This window comes from Rattus norvegicus, chromosome 8 (genome assembly GCF_021556685.1).
Source record: "Rattus norvegicus strain SHRSP/BbbUtx chromosome 8, alternate assembly SHRSP_T2T, whole genome shotgun sequence".
In the NCBI taxonomy this organism is placed as follows: Eukaryota; Metazoa; Chordata; class Mammalia; order Rodentia; family Muridae; genus Rattus; species Rattus norvegicus.
This window is the reverse complement of record NC_141541.1, coordinates 83,959,855-83,982,467: the sequence shown is the minus strand read 5'-3', so window position 1 is coordinate 83,982,467 and position 22,613 is coordinate 83,959,855. Positions and strand designations below refer to the sequence as shown.

The window sequence follows — 22,613 nt, the reverse complement described above, 5'->3', positions numbered from 1 at the left end:
TTCCCAGCCCCTTCACCCACTTTCCATCCAAATGAACTGGCATTTTGCTTCTTTTCCAGGCCCCTATATCTACCGCTACATGTTATGACACAGACATTTTAAACTATCGTTAAACATCTACACCAATTTTCTTCTCCACTACAAACTTCCCTTTGTGTAATTGAAATTAGTAGTAGCTAATTAGCCCTTTAATTTATGCTAATCTGTTTCTCTTCAGACTACCAGGCTGGCACCAGTATAGGTGCCTCTAGAATGTTCTTAGTGGCCTAAACCTAATTATAATGGTACTTAAGAAAGGTTGACCAACTGATCTAAGTTATTAGCATTGGTAGAACAGATCTAAGGGGCAGATCTGAACATGGATATTTCTTTTTTCTTTTTTCTTTTTTATTCAGTTTTATTTGACATCTTTCTTTCAAGTCTAGTATTTCAAACAAAAAGGAAATTGGTTGCCTTGGGCCAAGTGTTCATGTCTCCAGCCTCTTAAGGGAAAGATGCTGCAAAATTCTGCAAAAATTTGCTACTGGAGATTGTCTCAAAAACTTTTAGTAGTTCCCTTTTTACTTATATAAAAAAAGCGCAAAACCATGAGCCCTGGGAGCTATGAGCTCCCCCTAACCTCCACACAGTCTATTTTTTCTCTTTTCCTGAAGCTTATGTTTGAATTAAAGAGCACCTAACTATCTCTGCAGGGCCCTCTCTTCAGATCTGTTCCCTTGCCAACACCCTGCAGGATCCCACCTCTGCCATCTAAAATTCTATACGCTGCCGTGTAAGGCCATGATCTCAGCTTATGGTGCAGATGGAGGGAAAGGATGATGATGAAGGCGTGGGTGGGGGCTAGAAATGTGGGAGGGATGGATTGGGATTGAGCAGAGTAAGACTGGCATTTGGTGGAAGGAAGGGCGGAGTCTACTGAGTGTAGAGCTAAACAATGCCACGTGGCTGGCAGGTCTACACGTGAGAGGGTGCTCATGTCTGGAAGGGAGAAGGCCAACTGATTGAGTTGGTAAGGGGTAGATTGAAAAGAACATGGGTGGCAAATACATTTGCTCTGGATGGAGGCTAACAATGAGGAGTTTTAGGGAACAACCAGAGGGGAATTTCAGGAAAACAGAAACATTACTAGGGTACATCAGAGGTTCTCAGAGTCGGCGGCCGACTATGTGCTGAAGGTAGATCGCAAAATTGGCCAAAGATGACAGGGGACAAAGAGGTGTGCGCTGCACAGTAAGGGGGAGGGGACTCCACCCCCGCAGGATTTGGGAAGGAGCAGACAGCTCAGAAGGAGGCTAGACACTGCAGAAGAGCCCATCATAGAGAGAACATGGAGCCAAAAAGGTGCCATCTATCCATCCATACGTTGGAGACCTTGTTAGCAAGGAAGGCTGACTGTTTTTCTTGAAGAGATAGAAAAAATTTGGTTTCTGAACATAGTATCTTTGGATGTTGACCAGATAATTGTATAGTAAATTCATATATTGATAAAAAAGAATTCATTAAATATCTGTAAACTGCTAGGGCTATAATTCGGAAATGATTAAGCACAAGTCTTGCATTCAGATGCCACCAATATAGGGGCAGATCGGGTCATGAGGAAGAAGGGTAGATATCAGGAAGACACGAGTCCCTGAGGAAGCTCTCTGAACGAGTTGACTGCAACAGTGGCCAGGAGACTGTGAGCCAAGGAAGGAGCCGGAAGTGGGAGGGGAGGCAGAAGCCTGGACAGAAGTGATGAGGCTGAAGCACAGGGCTTGGATGTGGGAACTGAAGATTGAAGCATTGTGTGATTTGCAATCTGCGTGCCAGCTGAACGATTTGATAAATTACACTCCAACCCCATCTAGCACTGATGAGATAAGTACAAAGGAATATTAACCACTACCTAGGATTAAGCAGAATTAAAAGGACCAGCATTGAAATTTTTCAAAAATGGTGAAGAGATTTTTCACTATTTATCTCTTCTGGGATTGATCTTGAGCTCTTTTTACACTTCTCTTTTATTTAAATGTATCTTTTTTTTCCCTCCATCTTTATTAACTTGGGTATCTCTTATTTACATTTCAATTGTTATTCCCTTTCCCGGTTTCCAGGCCAACATCCCCCTAGCCCCTCCCCCTCCCCTTCTGTATGGGTGTTCCCCTCCCCATGCTCCCCCCATTACCGCCTTCCCCCCAATAATCACGTTCACTGGGGGTTCAGTCTTGGCAGGACCAAGGGCTTCCCCTTCCACTGGTGCCCTTACTAGGCTATTCATTGCTACCTATGAGGTTGGAGCCCAGGGTCAGTCCATGTATAGTCTTTGGGTAGTGGCTTAGTCCCTGGAAGCTCTGGTTGCTTGGCACTGTTGTTCATATGGGGTCTCAAGCCCCTTCAAGCTCTTCCAGATCTTTCTCTGATTCCTTCAACGGGGGTCCCGTTCTCAGTTCAGTGGTTTGCTGCTGGCATTCGCCTATGTATTTGCCATATTCTGGCTGTGTCTCTCAGGAGCGATCTACATCCGGCTCCTGTCGGTCTGCACTTCTTTGCTTCATCCATCTTATCTAGTTTGGTGGCTGTATATGTATGGGCCACATGTGGGGCAGGCTCTGAATGGGCGTTCCTTCAGCCTCTGTTCTAAACTTTGCCTCCCTATTCCCTGCCAAGGGTATTCTTGTTCCCCTTTTAAAGAAGGAATGAAGCATTCACATTTTGATCATCCGTCTTGAGTTTCATGTGTTCTGTACATTTAGGGTAATTCGAGCATTGGGCTAATATCCACTTATCAACGAGTGCATACCATGTGTGTTTTTCTGTGATTGGGTTACCTCACTCAGGATGATATTTTCCAGTTCCACCCATTTACCTATGAATTTCATAAAGTCATTGTTTTTGATAGCTGAGTAATATTCCATTGTGTAGATGTACCACATTTTCTGAATCCATTCCTCTGTTGAAGGGCATCTGGGTTCTTTCCAGCTTCTGGCTATTATAAATAAGGCTGCTATGAACATAGTGGAGCATGTGTCTTTGTTATGTGTTGGGGCATCTTTTGGTATATGCCCAAGAGAGAGGTATAGCTGGGTCCTTAGGTAGTTCAATGCTGAATATGGATATTTCTTAACAATAGTCTTTTGTCCATGATAAACCCATCCTAAGTTACAGATATTATACATTGAAAATGCATTTAATATATCAAGCCTATTAGCATCATAGCTTTGCCTAGCCTACCTTAAATGTTCCTAGAACACTTAAATAAGTCTGCATTTGTACATCACCTAATGTAAAGCCTAGTTTGTAAAAAAAATAAAAGTATTTACTACCTCACATAAGTGAACTTATGTGCTATACTGAAAATAAAAACCAAAATGATTGTATGGTGTGCTTTTATGCTATCTTAGAGTGACCCATTGTTAAGTCGAGGACAGTGTAGATGTATACTTGTCTTAATTTGTCAAGTGATTGTTACTTGTGTCATAGGCTGCACAAGGCTAAAGCGGAACCATTCAGTCTTTGAAATGTGACTCAAGGAGAAGCCGATAGCAGGGAAAACCAGGAGCAGATAGCAGGGAAAACTTCAAGGCGGTGGTTATTTGCAAAGCTTGACCACCTTTCTTGAAAACACATTGGTTTTCTGTGTCCTTTAAGAATTGAAGTGTTGTGAGCTTTTAGGGAAAGGAGTGGTACTGAGAATTAAATTCAAGCATGCTAAAAATGTGCTTTATGAAATTGTTCTTGTTGCTAAGTGATATGTCTATACACAGGTAAGGTCCTTTGGCCATAATTACTATTACAAGAAAAACTTCTTATACCTAAGCCTGAGGGACTACTCAAGATAACAGAGCTGTCAGCAATGTATTTGGCAGGAGTCAGTGAGACCAATTTAAATCAAATGGTTTAAGATCTAGAAACCATGTAAGAGACTGTCTAGGGGTTTTTAACTTGGGCCAATAACTTTTGTGAGGGGCTGTCAAGACCATGACAGAATGTTTACCAGCACCTTGACTCGATAGAACAGTCTTCAGGCTGTGAGAAAACTATGCTGGACATTTTGTAGACAGTGCCAAACTCCAGACGTGGACCAGAAGGGAAGGGCTCACCATTTCCTTCTGAGCTTTACCCCCAAGGAGAATGCTTTACCATTTTCTCCATGGTCTAAGACTGTGGGGTCCTTGACGTGGCCTTGCCTGTGTCAATACATACGTTCCCTCAGACTTCACTCCCTCAGGGCTTCCTCTCTTACCTCCACTCAAGCATGTGCTCTACACTAAGCGCAAGGCTGTGCAGTGTGAACACCAGCAACCTGAGCTCTTCTGTATCTCAGGTGCCATGGGGCGTGCGTAACAACCACAGTACTTGTTCTTAGCAACACTGATGCTCATGTGTACACATGCACATATGCTCAGTGAGCAGTTTGGTACTATATTTAAATTAAGTAAATAGTCTTGAGGTCGGACTGTGCTTGCTTTTATTTTGATAAGGGCTCTGATCGTACAGAAGCCATGACAAAGGGATAACATGTAGTTTGCAATTCTTCTATGACAGAATTAGTTTATATGCATTTTTACAGATGAGTTAGTAAGCATCAAGAAAATTGTTGTTGCTATTGTTTGAACATTAAACTTACTATTCCCCTGCTTCAGCTTCCTGAATGCTAGAATTTAAGCCAAGCTAGGAAAACTTTTTCCTTAATAATCTTTGGAGAAAAACAAAGATCAACTCTAATATAAATATCAACGTAAATTTAAAAACTATACCTGGAAAAATAATGACCCATGAATACTTAAAAATTAAAGGGTGAGGCCAAGCCAAATGGTTCATTCCAATAATTGGAATACTCGGAAGGATCACGCACGTTTATGGCCAGTGTGGTCCACATTGTGAGTGCCACGCCAGCCAAGGTAGTGTGTCAAGAGCCTGTTTAAAAAAAATGCCAGTGGCTGTTGGCTGCTAGTGGGATACTATCTGAAGAAAATACGTAGGAGCCTATTTTTAATTATAATATAAGTGAACTCTACCTACTTAAAAAAATATGGAGACTTGCCAGTAGCACTAACATACCCCTTTAATCCCATCACATGGGAGGGAGAAGCAGGTGAATCTCGGAGTTCAAGGCCACTTTGATCTACCTATCGAGTTCCAGGACAGCCAGGGCTACAGAGAAACCCTGTCTCATCAATAAGCAAAGATCTGTAGGCCAGTAAGATGGCTCAGTAGTAAAGGCAGTTATCAGTAAGTTTGACAACCTATATGTCAATGTACAGAAGGAATCAACTCCTAAAACTTGTCCTCTGATCTCTATGTACATGTCATGGCACTTGTACTATCCCACACCCAAAATAAGTACATCAATGTTTAAATTAAAAAAAAAAACAAAAGCCCCACATATCTCACATGACTCTCCCAGAATCCTGCAAGGAGGTATTTAATGTAAGTATCATGCTAGTTTCTTGATCTTTCTTGCATGGGAAGTCTATAGATGCATTATGTTGTTGTCATTCTTGGTGGTTGGGTGGTCATAATGGCTGACTCATTCTCTTTGGCAGAATGCCCTTCTGCCTGCAGGGTTCCGGCAGAAGAACCAGACATCAAAGTCCGCCACAGGACCCTTTGACAGAGAACGGCTCCTTTCCTACTTAGAGAAGGAAGCATTGGAGTATAAAGACCGGGAAGACTATGTACCCTACACTGGAGAGAAGAAAGGTAAGCCCAGGATTGTGTGCTGTCATTCAGCAGCTTTCCGTTCTTTTGATACTCGATACCCATGGGGAAAATTGGGTTTGGATGTAGATAATCAACACCCTTCAAAGATACACTGCTGGCAACCTGAAAGTTTACGGGGTAGTTTAGACATGTCACATATTTTTATCAACTTATCCAGAGTTCTTTTTTTAACCATTCATTAGTGAAGTTTGATTACACAGAGGCTTTGTACAACCTTCTTCGCTATAAGTTGTTGAAGCAAATGTAAAACACTCTAGTTTATTACAGAGTACAAGCGAGAGCAAAGCCGTGCTCTTTCCTAACTCTTAAAAGTCTTTAAAGTGAAATTCCATAAATAATGTATGCTTTTTAGGTGTCCTTAATATACATAATTTTTGTTTGCTCATGTTTCCTATCATGAGTTTGAGGAAGTTTTTCTAGTCTCTTAGCTCTTTGATATTGTAGTATCTAATTCATTTGTTCTCTTACATTTGAGCACCCTGCTTTATCTTCCTTAATCAATAAACAAGAACAAACACCACATGAAGTGAAGACTTGGCTTAGATTGAACTTCACTTCGTAGAGTGAAAAAGTTCACTAATGAAAGACACAGCTCACGAAGTAATGGCTAACACAAATAACTTAGAAGTGGGGCATGAGCTACCTGAAAAAGCAGAAATGGGGAACTGAGGACAAATAGAGACTTTTACTTTAAAGTACAGCTAGCTAGAAGATTCTCCAAGATGGCTTAGCTTATATGCAGGGTATACTATAGAAGTCAGTACACTATAGTCCAATGAAGGCTGGAGAGATGGTTCAGTGGTTAGGACCACTTGCTGCTGTTCCGGAGGAGGACCTGAATTCAGTTCCCAGTTCCCATATTGTGCAGCTCACAACTGTTTGAAGCTCCGGCTTCAAAGGCTCCAGCACCCTCTTCTGGCCTCTAAGGGAACCTGCTCTCACTTGCACACAACACACATCCCCACACATAGAATTAAAAAAAGCATTTAGAAGAAAATCAGAGTACATAAAACTAGAACCAAATATATAAGCATATAGAATACAATTATGTACATTAGGTAGGTCTCCTGATGCAATGAAAGCCATTGTTGTTTGTTTTGTTTTGTTTTTGTGGTTTTTTTTAATTGGAGGGCTTCTTTTTTAAAGTGTGTGGGTTTTGTGCACCCCTGTGTAAGGGTTCCTGTGAGGCCAGAAGAGGGGTCATGTAGTTGCAAGTCCTGAGCTGCCTAATAATGGGTGCTGGGACTTGGGTCCTTTGGAAGAGCAGCACGTGTTTCTAACCACTGTAACCATCTCTCCAGCCCCACTTTGCTTTTTTCTTATTACTGCGTTCACTCATTTACTTCCTGTCTATATGTGCATGGGCAAGTCAGGGAACAGCGTGAGGAATGGGTTTTCTCTTTCCTTTTCCTTCTTACCTGATAGGGAAGAGTTATGGGCGTGGGTTTTTGTTGTTATTTGTTTGGGTTTTTAGGATTTGTTTTGTTTCTTGGTAGTCCAGACTGGCCTGGAATTAGCTTAGGCGCTGACCAGTCCTTCTGCCTCAGCATCCCAGTGTGCTGGGTTATAGGGATGAGCCTCCACGCCTCACTGAGGCTGGTTCAAGTGCATTTCCTTTTCAGTGTTGGAGTTAAACCCAGAACCTTGTGTATGACAAATAAAACATTCTACCACTGAGCTACGGCCCAACCCTCTAAGCGTATTTTTTTATAGGCAGACCCACAGCATACATCTGTTCAATTCGTCTAACTGACAACTCCTTTAGGAGTACTGTCATGATATGAAATAATTTTGGCAGAGATTAATCCAAATAACTTCTTTATAATTCTAAATGTTTAAAGGTTAAAATTGTATGTATATGTTTCTTTCACCTGTATGTATCACATTAAAATGTGAAAAGAGATGGGCTTTTGCCTCTTTAAACGTTTGCAAAATAGTAATGGGGATGTAGCTGAGTTGGAAAAAATGCTTGCCTCATGTAAGAAACCCTGGGTTCAATCCCCAGCACTGCACAAACTGGGTGTGGTATGGTGGATACTCTGTGCTCCCGGTACTGAGGAGGTGGAAGCAAGAGAATCGGTACGAGGCTAGCCTGGGCTACACGAGACCCTGACTTACACCACATACACGTACAAGTAAGTAAACTAGAATTGCAAAGTAGGCAGCTGGGCACAAAGACGAGGGCGAAGGACAGTGTTTATCTAGCTGTTCCTAACAATGATGACCATGCTCAGTGCTGACGGTGGCAGTAATTTCCCAGCATACTGAGCAGATCGTCAGTAGTCTGTCTCAGTTAAAAAGGCACAGTGCTGTACATACGGATGGAGCTGCCACTTGGAGAAATTACGTGCCCAGCCGTTAATATCTCCTACTGCCTTTCTGTTGTCCGCTTATGACTCCTTCTCCATTGGCTCCTGCCAGCTTCCCTCTATCTGGACTGCTTCCCTTTGTCCCTTAGGGCCCTCCTGTTCTCCCTGCTGCTCCCCTGGGGCACAGCCCTGCACTTGATTGTTTCTGTTTGTTTCCCAGCTCTGAGAATATAATATTCTTGGCCGCCTTCCCAAGAAGCCCATCCATTATACCTTGTTTCCTAAAGGTGAATTAACCAGCTGTCTTAAATGAATGGCTTCTTAAATACCCTTCACCTCGCTTGCACTTGCTTCAGCTCTCCAGAACACTCAGGTTCTCCATTATTCCAAAGAATAGGACTTCTCTGGAGAACATTTTGACTCCTGAGTTAGTGAAAAAGCCTGTAGTCAGATGTCTTTACAGTGGCAGTATGTAGGGTTTGGTGGTGTCTGAAGTTCTACAACAAGGGCTTAAAGGCCCATTGTCACTCCTTAGGACTGTATCACTTCATACTTCCCCAGAGATCAGTTTTCCTGGCATAGTCTTTTTTTTTTTTAATCCATTTTAAAATTCCAGTCCTGGACTTTGTTGAATAAGGAAATTAAAGTCAGTCATACATAGTATTGTCTATTGATAATAGATGCTTCGAATTGTTTTTGTTTTTTATAAAAAAAAAAATGCACCTATTGAAAGTTATGTGAGGAGCTGGAGAGATGGGCTCACTGGTTAAGAGCAGGGCTGCTCTCCCAGAGGACAGGAGTTGATTCCCAGTACAGATGGTAATCCACAACTACCTATAACTCTAGTCCCAGCAGATCTGATGCCCTCCTGTGCTTCCACAGGTACCACAAACACGTGACACATACACGCAGGCAAAATACACATACAAATAAAGCTAAAATCTTAAAGGTTTAAAAAAAGGAAAGTTATGTCCAGGATTTACATTTTTTAACTTAAATTATGTGTATCTGTGTATCAGTGTGCACATGAGTGCAGGTGCCCTAGAAGGCCAGAGTTGGGGACATTGAACACTAATGTAGTATCCTGTGTGGTGGCACATACCTTAATCTGAATCTTTGTGTCTAGGACAGCCAGGGCAACACAGTGAGACTATGTCTCAAAAATAAAATAATTGATAATAAAAATGTACATTTGTTCTATTTACTATAAATCAGTTCCTTCATTATATAAAGTTTATAGCCTGATATGATAGTGAATGCCTTTAATTCTAGCACTCGGGAGGCAGAGGTAAATAGATTTTATAGTTCAAGGCCTGCCTTGTATATATACAAGTTCCAGGACAGGCAAGGCAACCCAGAGAAACTGTCTAAAAAACAAACAAATAAAAGCTATATATATATATTTTTTTTATTTTATCCAAGGTCAAAATTTCAGTAGAGAAATAATCATGACTTTTAAAAAGCATGCGAGAATTAAGATGATGATAATACAGGAGATACTAATACACTTGTTAATGAATGGCTTGGGATAAAAAATTATACACCCACCCTTTATCTGCTTGATATCTGCCTGATGAAGCATTTCAGTTCCCCTGTGGCATTTAGGGCACAAGCCAAAATTAGTCAGTGTCTCATAGTTACTAAGATTTAAAATATTATTAAGACATATCATTTAATACACATATTTGGACCGGCACTTTCAGTTTTAAGAAACTTTTTTAGCAGTTTTCTACTGTGTATTTTTCAGAAAACATCTGATTTTGACCAAGAAGCAGAAGCAGCCCAAGGCTTGGCAGGTGCTGGCCACTAAGCTGGCCCAGTGAGGTCATCTTTTTTGCTACTTTTGTATTTTAGAATGCTACATACAAACTCTCAAGAAAAAAATACACATCTTAGGTTGTTAAAATGTGTTTGCTGGTTTTGAATGCTTATTCATTCATTATGTGCACACATGAGCAGCTCGTGGCATGCTTGGTTGAGAGAACAACCCAAGAGTGATGGGTTTGTCCTGCCGTGCAGGTCCTCAGGATCACGCTTACGTCTCCACTAAGCCATCTCGCTACCCAGTCCCCTCAGTTCAAACAAACAAACAAACACCCACAAACTTTATTTGGGGCTGGAACGTGGCTCAGCACATACAGCTCAGCGGCCCTGTTCCTCCAGCCCTACAGCATGTGATGCCCTCCCCTGGCCTCTGAAGCAGCTGTGTTCAAATACACATGGCTGTAAGTGCATCATGCACACGCACACACATCTCTACGGTGTATAAAATAATCTTTAAAAACCACCTTTTGCTAATAAAGATTGTGTAAAAGGAAATTCCTGTGCCATAAAATCTCTCCATTACGATTCAGTAATGTTGTCTATATCCACAGAATTACAACCCCACAATCTAGTTTAGAACAATTTCGGCATGCCCCATAGAAACCCTGTTTGTAATCGATCTACCACATCCCGGTTCTATTCCACAGCCACAGGCAATCTCTGATTTACTCACTGGCTCTGGACACTTCACATCAGTGGGCTGATACGATATAAGCTGATGACTGCCCTCTCTCTAAGCCTGTGCACTCTACAACAGACCCACATTCCCAGCCCTCCCTTCACTCCTGTTAATAATGGAATCATATTCTATTGTATTTTATTCTTCAATATTTGAGTTGTTTCTGAATTTTAGTTATAAATATGCTACAGTGAATATTATATACAAACGGTTGTTGTTGCTTTTGGTTTTTTGCTTTTTTAAGACAGTTATATGCTATAGCCCAGGCTGCCCCCAAACTCCCAGGGATCCTCTTGCCTTGGTCTTCCAAGTGCTGGGATTGCAGGTGATTAATGAGCCATTACATTCAGTTTTCTGATTTGTTTTGGATTAATGCTTGTGATGGGAAGGGGAGCTCTAACTTCATGGAATTATGTGTGTGACTGTCTCAGTTGAATTGTCTTGTGTTCTTGCAAATGAATCAGTTGCCAAAAGTATAAGAGTTTACTTGTAGATTCTACTCCATTGATCTAAATAGCTTGTTTTCTGCCCAGCAATACTGGCTTAACTATAGTAGGTTTGCATTAAATCTTCAAATGGTCAACTGTGAGTTCTCTGCTATTGATCCTTTTCAAGGTATCATGGCTTGCTTAGATCTCATATGAATTTTCAGATTAGCTTGTCACTTCCTGTAAAGTGAACATTTGGGATTTTGAAAAGGACTCAAGTCAAAAAATAAATTTGGAAAGATCCTACACATTCTGTATTCATATAATAAATTTAGATCCTACCTAATTTATACCTTTGAGGTTATAAAATTAATCTCAATTATTTACTAGTGTTAAGGTACCCCCAAAGAAAATATGAAGTAATCCCTTTTTTATTGTTGAATAGGAATTGTCTTTTTTATTTCTTACTCTTTTTTTCCTTCTGGTACAGACAGTCCAACCACTGACTTCATACAGGTTAGACAAGCTGGCGCCTGCTGCGCTAAATCCCCACCCCATCCCTCTATTAAAAATAGACTCTTTTCTCATGTAATATACCCTGATTACAGTTCCCCTCCCTCCATGCCTCCCAGTTCCTTCCACCTCCCTTCCCATCTGGATCCACTCCCTTTCCGTCTCTCATCAGAACAGGATTAGTTACTTTTTATTATTAACACATTTCTACATGTGGAGAGATTATCATAAAGAGAATGCCAAGACAGATACCAAGTCCATGTTGAGCTATTTAAAAATAACCTTTGATATATGTGCTACTGCTTTTTAATATTCTTAATAAGTTTACAACAGCTCATTTTTAAGCTGAATTTATTTAGGAATAAGACATTAAGTTATATTTAAAACTTGAAAGGAAATGTGAATTCATCAAAAATCATTATCCCTCCAAAGATTGTTGTTATATTTAGTGTCTTTAAAAATGTGTAACTACGGGCTGGAGAGATGGCTCAGCGGTTAAGAGCACCCGACTGCTCTTCCAGAGGTCATGAGTTCAATTCCCAGCAACCACATGGTGGCTCACAACCATCTGTAAAGAGATCTGATGCCCTCTTCTGGTGTATCTGAAGACAGCTACAGTGTACTTATATATAATAAATAAATAAATCTTAAAAAAAAAAATGTGTAACTACATCTTTCTATTTATCAAAGAATTAATAAAATGAGTTTGATTCCAAAAATTAAAGATAAAAATTTGTGTTAGAATTTCCATAGGTCTTCAGAAAATTTTTTGGCTTTTTTTTTCTATTAAGGTTTATTTTGTACTTTTGAGCATTAGTAGAAGTTTGTGGGTGGGGGAAATCAGATATGAATAGTACCTCAAGAAATGTGGGTGAGGATTATAAAAATAAACACCTTAGCTTTTTACAATGCTTTAAATTCCTTCAACCCCTCTAAGACATGGACAACTGTTGGTATTTGGTTGGTTTTATTTTTTCTTTTTTCTAGTTTCATTCTTTAAGCCCAGGCTGGCCTCAGACTTAGTACATGTTAGACCTGAGGATGACCTGGAACTTTTGCCACTGCCTCCCACATAAGGCCACATCAGCTTTTCTTTCTTTCTTTCTTTCTTCCTTTCTTTCTTTCTTCCTTTCTTTCTTTCTTCCTTTCTTTCTTTCTTTCTTTCTCTCTCTCTCTTTCTTTCTCTTTCTCTCTTTTTATTTTTAATTGACAAAAATAAAAAACTATATATATTTACAATATGCAGCAAACTTTTTTATATATATGCATAGTATAGAATGGCAAAATCAAGGCATTTGGTACATGGTTTTGTTTTGTGTGGCAAATAGCTCATATGGTTTTGTTTAGTCAGTGAATGCCATAATCCAGTGGTTCTCAACCTTGCCTGCTGTCCGTTGGAATGCAGATACACATCAGACCAGCTACTAAACCAGAGTCTCCAGGATACAACTCAAATATTAGAATTTCTCAAAACTTGTTGCCAAGTCTACTCTGCATTCACTACTTAGGACCAGTTCTGAACAGCAGGGCACGCAGGCAAGCTTGGGCCCAGCAGGCAAGCGTGGTAACACTGGGAGCCCTGCCTGCTGTACCACACATACTCCGACCGACCAGAGCCTGTGCATCCCAGTCCTCCTGTGTACCGTTTCCTTTGTAATAGCAGCCCCGGTGAGGATCTTAGAACACAATTACTTGGATTTCTCTTTAGTTATCAACCAGTAGTGAAAATTTACCTAATAGTGAAAATAGTGAAAAATTACCTAAAGGGCTTGAGACGTGGCTCAGGGAACAGTTGCTACTGGGACACAAGTTTCATTCCCAGAACACACACACAATGGCTCACAACTGTAAATCCAGTCCCAGGCAACCAACACCTTCTGGCATCTGTGGGCCCCAAGCATACACTTGTAAATAACACTAACATGCACACACATAAAGATAAATAGTAAAAGATACATGTATTCTATTAGTAAAAAATATACTTTTTAACTAATAAATACTAAAAAACAAAATGTAATCACCAGAACCCTCAACTGTTGAGATCAGTTTTCATACTACCGTATGAAGGCTGGCTTTTGTTGTTGTAGGAGGAAGGTCTTCTACTAGGAAAAGTTAAGTTTTTAAGCTACCAGTTGGAAGAAGCACTAGCTTAAAGAGTTTGGAAACTTATTTCGAGGCTGGAACAATGATTCAGTAGTTATGAGCAGCAGTTTCAGAGGATCTGATGGCCTTTTCTGGCCTCTGGGCACCAGGCATGCGTACGTGGCACATAGACCTATGGCCCGGCAAACACCCATATATACATAGAGTTCTTTCTAGTTAGTTAGCTCATCTTTGGAGCAGCATGTTTGAATTATGCTGTATAAAGTGGGGCCATTTGGACTAAAAGGTTGCTTACCGAGTTGTTATTCAGCAAGTTGGATGGTGAGAATACAGAGATGACCAGATCATAGATTCTGCCCTTGAAAATCTCAAAGGAGGGAGGCACATAAAGGAGTCTTAATTTGCACTTCCCTGATGACTAAGGTTGTTAAACACTCCATTTATATTTTTTCTTCTGAGAAGTGCTTGTTCATTTCACTAGCCCGTTTGTTGATTGGCAGTTTTAAATGCTATGTAGAAAGCTTTAGGTTTCATGCAACTCCCCCTCTCTGTTGATATTTGAGATTGGCTCCTGTGCTATTGAGGGTCTGTTCAGAACACTCTTTCATACCCCCAGTGTTTTGAAGAGTATTTCCTCTTTTTTCTCTAGCAGTTTGAGGTTTTAAATTAAGGTATTTATTCCATTTCTAATTGGTTTTTACATGGCATGAAAGATAACGGATCTAGTTGTGTTCTGCCGCAGGTGACACCCAGTTTTGCAGCACTTTGTTGACTGGACTATCCTTCTACTGCATGCTTTCGGCCACCCTCGTCAGAGATTAGACGCCCACAGCTTTGTCGATGTAGTCCACTCCTCTGTTCTGTCCCATCTCTCCTTTTCATTACCAGGCTGCCTCTGTCCCTGTAGCTCCTGTAGCATGGACGGCTTGAGGTCTGTGACTCCTCCAGTTTTGTTCTTGCTCCTTAGGATCGATGTGGCCACCTGCGACTCCATGAGTTCTTGGTGCCCTTGATCTGTAAAATAGCACCCAGATTTTGATGGGCATTGTATTAAATCTGTGATTCATTTTGCTACTAAAGTCATTTTAACAATTAATTCTGCCAATCCAATATCTTCATTGATTTTCTTTTCCAGTGTTTTGTTTTCTTTGTAGAGTTCTTTTTAGCAGAGGAAGGAGTGCAATATGAATGGGATATTTTTTTCTACTTTCTTTCTCTTGAGAGTTCATTGTTCGGTGTGTGTGTGTGTGTGTGTGTGTGTGTGTGTGTGTGTACGCGTTCTACTGGTTTTTTATATTGATTTTTGTATCCTGCAACTATATTGTTAGAGCTAAGAGTTTTCTAATAAGTAAGATGATGGTGTACACCTTTAATCCCAGCCCTCCCAAAGTAGATGCAGGGAGAGGTTTATTCATCGAGTTCCAAGACAACCAGGGCTACACAAAGAAACCCTTTCTTGGAAAGACCAAGGGGAGTGGTGGATTGCATAAGATCTTTTAAGACAATTATATGGTCGGTAATAAGGAATCCTTGACTAATTACTATAGGTAAGACTTCAAGATCTGTCTGCACTAGATGCTCTATGGTATGTATGTCACAGCTAGAGCTAAGACTTAAAGCAATAATTTCAACTGGCGCTCTGTGGTTAACATGCCCTCATTAATACAAAGTCAATTTGGATTGACCCAGTGTCAGAATCAGAAAACCCCTGGTTTTGAATTCAGATTTAGGCAGTTACAAAAACTGTTATTCTCACTGTGTTAATTTTTCTGCCATTTTAACAAAAGACCTGAGAAAAACAACTTTGATCCTTTTAAAGGGAAAATTGCGGGCTGGTGTGGTAGCACATACCTTTAGTCTCCTGTACTTGGGACATAGGAGGATCTGAGATCAAAGCCACCCAGGGCTACACAGTGAGACTGTCCTTAAAATGTTTATATTTGCTCGTTGCCCTGGAAGTGTCAGTACATAGTCAGCAGCTCCTTTACCTTGGGGCCTACAGTGAAGTAGAACTCCATGGTGAGAGCATCTGTGGAGCAGAGATGCTTGCCACATGGCAGCCAAGAAGGGGCCAGAAACGGGGTGTCTCCCCAGACCTCTCTAGTAACTTGCTTGTAACTAGTTTCCTTACTCACCCCCACCCCACATCCCAGGGCCATCATGGCCATCATGGATCTCCCTTGGGATTAGGTCACAGCCCTCATGATCCAGTTACTAATAGTGACTGGATTACCAACTGGGAGACAGGACTGCTGCCTAGGAACTTTGAGGTAAGCAGAGCCATGACAACCAAAACAACAGAATGAACCATAACTGACTCGTATTGCCAGTCTGGTTAGCACAGACATCAAACTAGATGTTTCTGCTGAGCACTAGAAATATAGCTGAACTTTTAATCAGATAACCACAGCTGTAGTATTGGATACAGTGCAGCAGTAGAGACAGACAGTCTGTCTTTAGTGCTGGGAATGGTACTCCTAGTACAGAGGAACTGGAGAGGAAAAGTCCCCAAGGCTTGCCTGTCAGCTGGGAGACTGGGGAAGGCAGCAGAGCTACGACTTTTCCCAGGCCATCCTCCTGCCATTGAATGGAAAGCAGATGAGGTAAGCAAGGGTCACATTATCCTCCAGGGTACAAAGTGCAGGGTGTGGGAGGTGGGAAACAGCTACCCTGTAACCTAGAGAGTTTTAGTCAGGGCTGTATGTCAGGGGCGGAGGTCACAGGAAAGTAAGCAGATCCTCCAAATCCCAGGGTCCAACTCTCAGACCTTGACAGGAAGGAAGCTCCTGATATGTTCTCAAAATGGTTCAGCACTCAAGAGGCAGAGGCAAGTAGATCTCTGTGCGTTAAAGGCCAGCCTAGTCTACATGGCACGATAGCCAGGGGTACAAAGAGAGACTTTGTCTCAAACAAAGAAAAGAATCAAGAATAATAATAAATCTTTAATTATTAAACATAACCAAAGAATCTAATGGAAAGTACACAGCAGCATATATAAAGAGATGGGGAGCTTTTAGCAGAGTCATGAAATAACTTAGTTTCCATTTTTTTCTTTGAGACAGGCTCTCATAAGCTCAGGATAACCTTGAACTTCTAATCTACCTGCATCTACCTACTTCACAGCTAGCTAATGTCCTTGCTTCAGAGGAATAGTTGTCAAGTTTTAGGACATCACTTGGGACATAGAGAAATCTCCCTGCAGTTAGAACTTAAGTTTCTGGGATTATATCTGCTGGTCCTCAAGTGACCATAACAATTTGTAGCTTAATAATAAGAAATTGGATGCCTTTTTAATTTTTATAAATTTTCTAGGGTGTGTGGGTGTGTGTGTGTGTGTGTGTGTGTGTGTGTGTGTGTGTGTGTGTGTGTGTTCGTGTATGTGTGTACATGTGTGTGTATGTGTGTGTTTGGTTTGGAACTCACTGCCATTCTGCTTCAAGTACCCAGTCCTCCTCCCTTGGTTTCTCAAGTGCTTCCATGGTTACTCAGCCAGCTTCATTTAAATATTGAGTCAGAATTTGTAAAAAAGCTCATAATTGCTCCACAAAACAACTGGGCATTGTGCACTCAAGAGGCTGAAGTGAAAGGATTATGAGTTCAAGACCAGTCTAGGTCACGTAAAAGTTGAAGGCCAGCCTGAGCCACATAGTGAAATTCTATCTCAGAACAGAAAACAAAAGTAGGCATTTTTGTTTTCACAGATGGGAAGATCTTCAGTTATTTTGCTTTTTTAGTGTGTGAAGCCCAGTGTATTGCTACAGGTGCTGACTGACCTGCTGGCCTGCTCATCTTTTTCAGCTGCTCGTGCCTCAGCTGGTGTGTGTAAGGGGAGAAAGGTGGCAGTGACTCAGTGGCAGTAGTGATGAATAACAAATGCTTCTGTTTTTCAGGGAAAATTTTTATCCCCAAGCAGAAGCCAGTGCAGACTTTTACAGAAGAAACTATATCCCTTGATCCAGAGTTAGAAGAAGCCTTGACAAGCGCTTCAGACACAGAACTGTGTGACCTTGCAGGTATCTCCCGAGATGGGGGTGGGGGATTTCGAATGATGGTGGCATAGGGCAAGCAGTGCAGGGCCTGTCTGACAAATGCCTGCTTTGTACAATAAATCTGATGGTTGGAGTCCTCTACATACTCTCTATGGTGACATTTTATAGCGATAAGATTTATTTGATGATATTCCTATGTTGCTGTATTTTAGTCTTCCTAACAACAACTGAAGCTGTTCCGTCAGCTGTGAGCCTGCCCAGTCTGAGCACTGGGAACAGCCTTCAGGGTTACCTTCTGCCCCGCTTTATGGAGAGTAAATAGACATCAGGAGCTGTAGGCACTTCCCCAACTTCACTGAATGACAAGGAACATGGCAGACTTCTGTGTCCCCATGGCCAGTTTCCTACCTAAAACACTCTTCCCATTTACTGTACAAATACACACTTTCCTGGGTAGAAAACATGACATGTGGGAAGACCCTCACACCTGGTAACTAAGAACTGGCATGTTGGGAAGTAGAGTGAAGGTTCTTGGGAAGGACCGTGGACCGTGGCAAAGGCATGTGTTGTCACAACTCCAGAAGGTGGCGTATTCTGTATGGAGCAGAGCACTGGGGCTTTGTAAATGGAAGCTTCCTCAGAGAGCACATCAAAGAATTTGAATGCTTCTGAGAATGCTGCTGCCTGATTTTTAGTGAAAGAACTTAACACTTACTGTAGTCCATGGGCTACCATGCCCAACCTTCACTGTCTTTGTAAAGTGCTGTGTTCCTAACAAACCCAGACAGCAAACAGCAAGTGCGTCTTTTCACTTCCCTCTCTTGGCTCAGATGGAGCCAAGCACAGGTTTTCCTTTAAGGTCAGCCTGCCTCATGCTGTAATCTAACTTCAAAGACACTAGGAAATAAGAAGGGTATTGGTGAAAATAAATGAGAGGTGTTGGTGACTTGAAACATACCCCACCTCTCCCTCCTGTTTGGGGATGTCAAGTCCATTTTTAGTTTAGTAGGAAAATGTCTGGAGAATGTTAAAATATTCAAAATTTTTGTTTGCAAACTGGGTGCTAGGCTCACACCTATAGCCACAGCTACATGGAAGGCTTCAGCCTAGGAGTTAGAGGCCTGCCTGAGACATTTAAAAAAAAAAAGTAAAGATGAAAAGGCTTAGAGCAAGTAGAAGTGGAAAGCTCACTCTCTTCTGTCTCTGCAGCAATTCTTGGGATGCACAGCCTGATTGCAGACACACAGTTCTGTGACGTGCTGGGAAGTAGTAACGGTGACGACCAAGAACATTTTCCGAGTGAGTAACTAAAATGCCTGTGAATTCTAATCCTCCGTCAAATATTTTACTTCCTCCTGTATAATATTCAAATATTATATATGCGTGTAAGCTTAAAATTTAAGTTTGATATTGCTATCACAGAAAGCCATTAAAAATATAAAATGTGTTTACATGTTGTGAGTCATGTTTGTAATCCCAAAATTAAGAGTGCTTCCTGAGCCAGGTGGTGGTAGCGATGCTAGTTTTTAAGGAACCCATGGAAATTCTAACAGGGTTTCTTTTTTTAAATGTAGGACATTTTTAAATTCTCAAGGTAAATATATTGTAGCATATGTCATAAGTATACACACTGCAGAGTACATGTCTCAGAGCTGGAGAGATGGCTCAACAGTTAAGAGGACCAGCATTTTGTTCCCAGCACCTACATGGTATTCACAACCACCTGTAACTCAAGTTTCAAGGGATCTGGTGCCCTTTTCTGGCCCCAATAGGCTCCTGAATGCATGCAATCTACACAGGCACACATGTGCACATTTATGCACTCACAAATAATTTTTTAAAAAAGAAGTAAATGTCTTTATTCAGAAGCATTATGTAGCCTACCACCCCCCTCAGCTGTTAACCAGTTATCTTGTTTCATAATTCTGGCCCATTTAAAATTTACATACAAATGTATACGCATTATACATCAATTGTCTTTTTAGTAAAATTTAAGTATTTATTATAATTTAATTTCTAAGAACTTTAATTAATATTGTTTACATTTTATGGGTTTTTATGGCTGTTCTGTCTGTATGTATGTCAGTGTACCCATGGTGGCCAGAAGAGAATGTTGGATTCCCTAGGGCTGGAGATGGTTGTGAGCCACTGCGTGGGTGCTGGGAATCAAACCCAGGTCCTCTGCAAGAAGAGCTAGTGCTTTTAACTGCTGACCCATCTCCCCAGCATTCAACTTAATTTTTTAATAATAACACCATTCCTAGGGTTGGTTTCTTTCTTTTTTGTTTTTAATTTACTATGGACTTCCCTATACAGTCTGTCAGGTGTCAATTATTCTCCCGTAACACTCCAATGAAAGAGGTATTGTTCTTGTTAATGTCCTCTGAAGGAGCTGCAGGTTTAGAGTGACAGTGAGCCTTGGTGTCACATAAAGTCAGCCGTGAGGGTTTGCAGACTTATTTCATTCAAACATTTGTATACTTATCCCTTTTATAGTGTTCTGTATTTTCCCTTGGTTTTTAACTTTTTATTTTCAGAAATATCCGTTTGTGAGAAAGAAGAAAACATCAGGTATTACTACCTGCCTTCAGCTGTTTCATTAACACTGCTAACCTTGGCAGCCTCCCTCCCCGCAGCTTTTCTGTACTCAGTAACGTTCATCTGGTGACATAAGTAACTACAACATATCAAGGGTCTTTCAGCAGTTCTGCGGGGCGGGGAGAGACGACCGAGCGAGCGAGCGAGCGGATGTTTCTCCTCTCAGTCTCAGCTGTCTCAGTCAGCCCTTGCTCTTTCCGTCTGTTCCTGCAGATGTGGTTAAAGGGGAAAAGATTCTTCCAGTGTTTGATGAGCCACCAAATCCAACCAACGTTGAAGAGAGTTTAAAGAGAATTAGGGAGAACGATGCCTGTCTTGTTGAAGTTAATTTGAATAATATAAAAGTAAGTATGTTAAAACATGCACTATACATATGTATCAACATCAACACAGTGTTTGCCATGAGTCAGTGGAACCCAGGCCAATGACATTGTGTTTCTGGTATGTAGTGTTAACTCCTTGCTTTAAGGTAAACCATACTAATGGTATTTGAACATAGATTCCCTCAAAGTTTAGAAATTCAGTGTTACAGAAAGTATTTAAAAAATTTATCATAAAAATGTAAGTCCTACACACAGTAAATTAATTTTTAAACTACTACCCACTTTTTTGTGGGTTCGTTTGTTTGTTTAAGACAGGGTCCTTCTGTGTAGCCCTGGCTGTCCTAGAACTCACTCTGTAGACCAGACTGTCCTCAGCTCAGAGATCCACCTGCCTGTCTCCTGAGTGCTGGGATTGAAAGCATGAGCCACCACTGCCCAGCAAAATACTGCCTACTTCTAAGAACTTTAGCCTTTCGATTTTTGTTTTAATCAAGTTTCTGAAGGTATCCTGAGTTGTACAACGAATGTAAAGGCCACTGTCCCATTAGACACTCTTCAGCCCCCTCTGTTCCTCTCTCCACCCTGACAGCTAACTCGCTCTGCTGCCTCCAGCCTGCTAAATGGGGTCAGGTTTGCTGCCTTTTGAGTTTGGCCTTTGGCAGAGTGCATTTGAGACTCGCCCACTTTGGGTAGGTTTCACTAGCTGGTCCTTTTCCACTGCAGAGTCATTCTTGCTTTTACTCACGAGTTACTTAGTCAACGTGGATTGCTTCCCGTTTAGAATGGTTATGTGTAAAGTAGCTGCACCCGTGATGTCTTTGAAAAATGTAAGTTTTTCTTTCTCTTGACCAAATGCTTAGACGTTGGCTTTCTTACTGGTTTTTTGGGGGTTTTTTTTTCTTCCAGATTATTATTACTGCTGGTTTGTTTGTTTTGAGGCAGGCTCTCTCTATGTAGTCCTGACTAGCCTAGAACTCTGTGTAGACCAGACTATTTATTTGTATGCTTCCTGAATATATTTTAAAGCAAACAGTAAGTATGAATGTATTTGATTGATGGATTCAACTTCTCATAAACCAAAATGTGAAGGTGTTTCACATTTCTTGTCTTTCAAGAATATCCCAATTCCAACTCTAAAAGATTTTGCGAAGACTTTGGAAACCAACACACATGTGAAGCATTTCAGTCTTGCAGCCACCAGGAGCAATGACCCCGTGGCTGCTGTGAGTATGCGGTGATTGATGTCAGTCGTTGGTGCCTACAGCCTGTGTGCTGCAGTGAGAGTAAACCAATCTGTCTTGTGAGTCCAAGACTCTGTGTGATGGAAGATGGTCTTGAACTCCCTCCTCCTCCTGCCTCTACTTCTGAGTATTGTGATTATAGCTCTAAACCACTGCACCCACTTAAACCGTGACTTCCTGTCACAGTCCTCTATCCAGTTACTTATTTGGGGTGTGTGCGTGTGTGCGCGTGTGCAGATGTATTACAGTGTGTATGGGGAGGCCAGAGGACAACTTGTAACAGTTCTTTCCTTCCACCATGTGGGTCCCTGAGATGCAATTGGGGTTGTCAGGGTCCACAACCAGTGCCCCACCCACTGAGCCATATTATTGGCCCTAATTTATATATTTATATATTATAACTATATACATATAACATACACATATAACTATATATTATATAATAGTAATATAATATGTATATATTATATATATCAATTTATCAGTCCTCCAACTTCACTAGTTCCCAGGTTCCCACCCAGATCCTTCCCCAGGCTCTGAGTGTTGCAGTGATCCAGGGTGTTCTGCTTTTCACCTTGGCTACTGCCGGGCAAGCTGATTTCAGTGCCTGCTGACGACTCTGGCGCTCTTGTCCCCTTTTATCCGTTTTTTTGTTTGTTTGTTTGTTTGTTTGTTTGTTTGTTTTTGTAAACTATTTTTTTAAAGATTTATTCATTTATTATATATAAGTTCACTGTAGCTGTCTTCAGACACACCAGAAGAGGGCATCGGATCTCTTTACAGATGGTTGTGAGCCACCATGTGGTTGCTGGGAATTGAACTCAGGACCTCTGGAAGAGCAGTCGGCACTCTTAACCACTGAGCCATCTCTCCAGCCCCTTATCCCTGTTCTTTTTTTTTTTT

General features: G+C 41.2%; 1 protein-coding gene across 2 annotated transcripts in view; it reads left to right on the top strand.

Annotated features, from left to right (window-relative positions):
- The window catches only part of Tmod3 (tropomodulin 3), a 60,360-nt gene that overhangs the window by 28,379 nt on the left and 9,368 nt on the right, over positions 1-22,613 (top strand). For both annotated transcript variants that reach the window (XM_087561197.1, NM_001011997.1), the window contains 5 exon segments: positions 5,526-5,682; positions 17,450-17,572; positions 18,758-18,847; positions 20,360-20,490; positions 21,585-21,692. In XM_087561197.1, the coding sequence (XP_087417323.1) occupies positions 5,526-5,682; positions 17,450-17,572; positions 18,758-18,847; positions 20,360-20,490; positions 21,585-21,692 (609 nt within the window).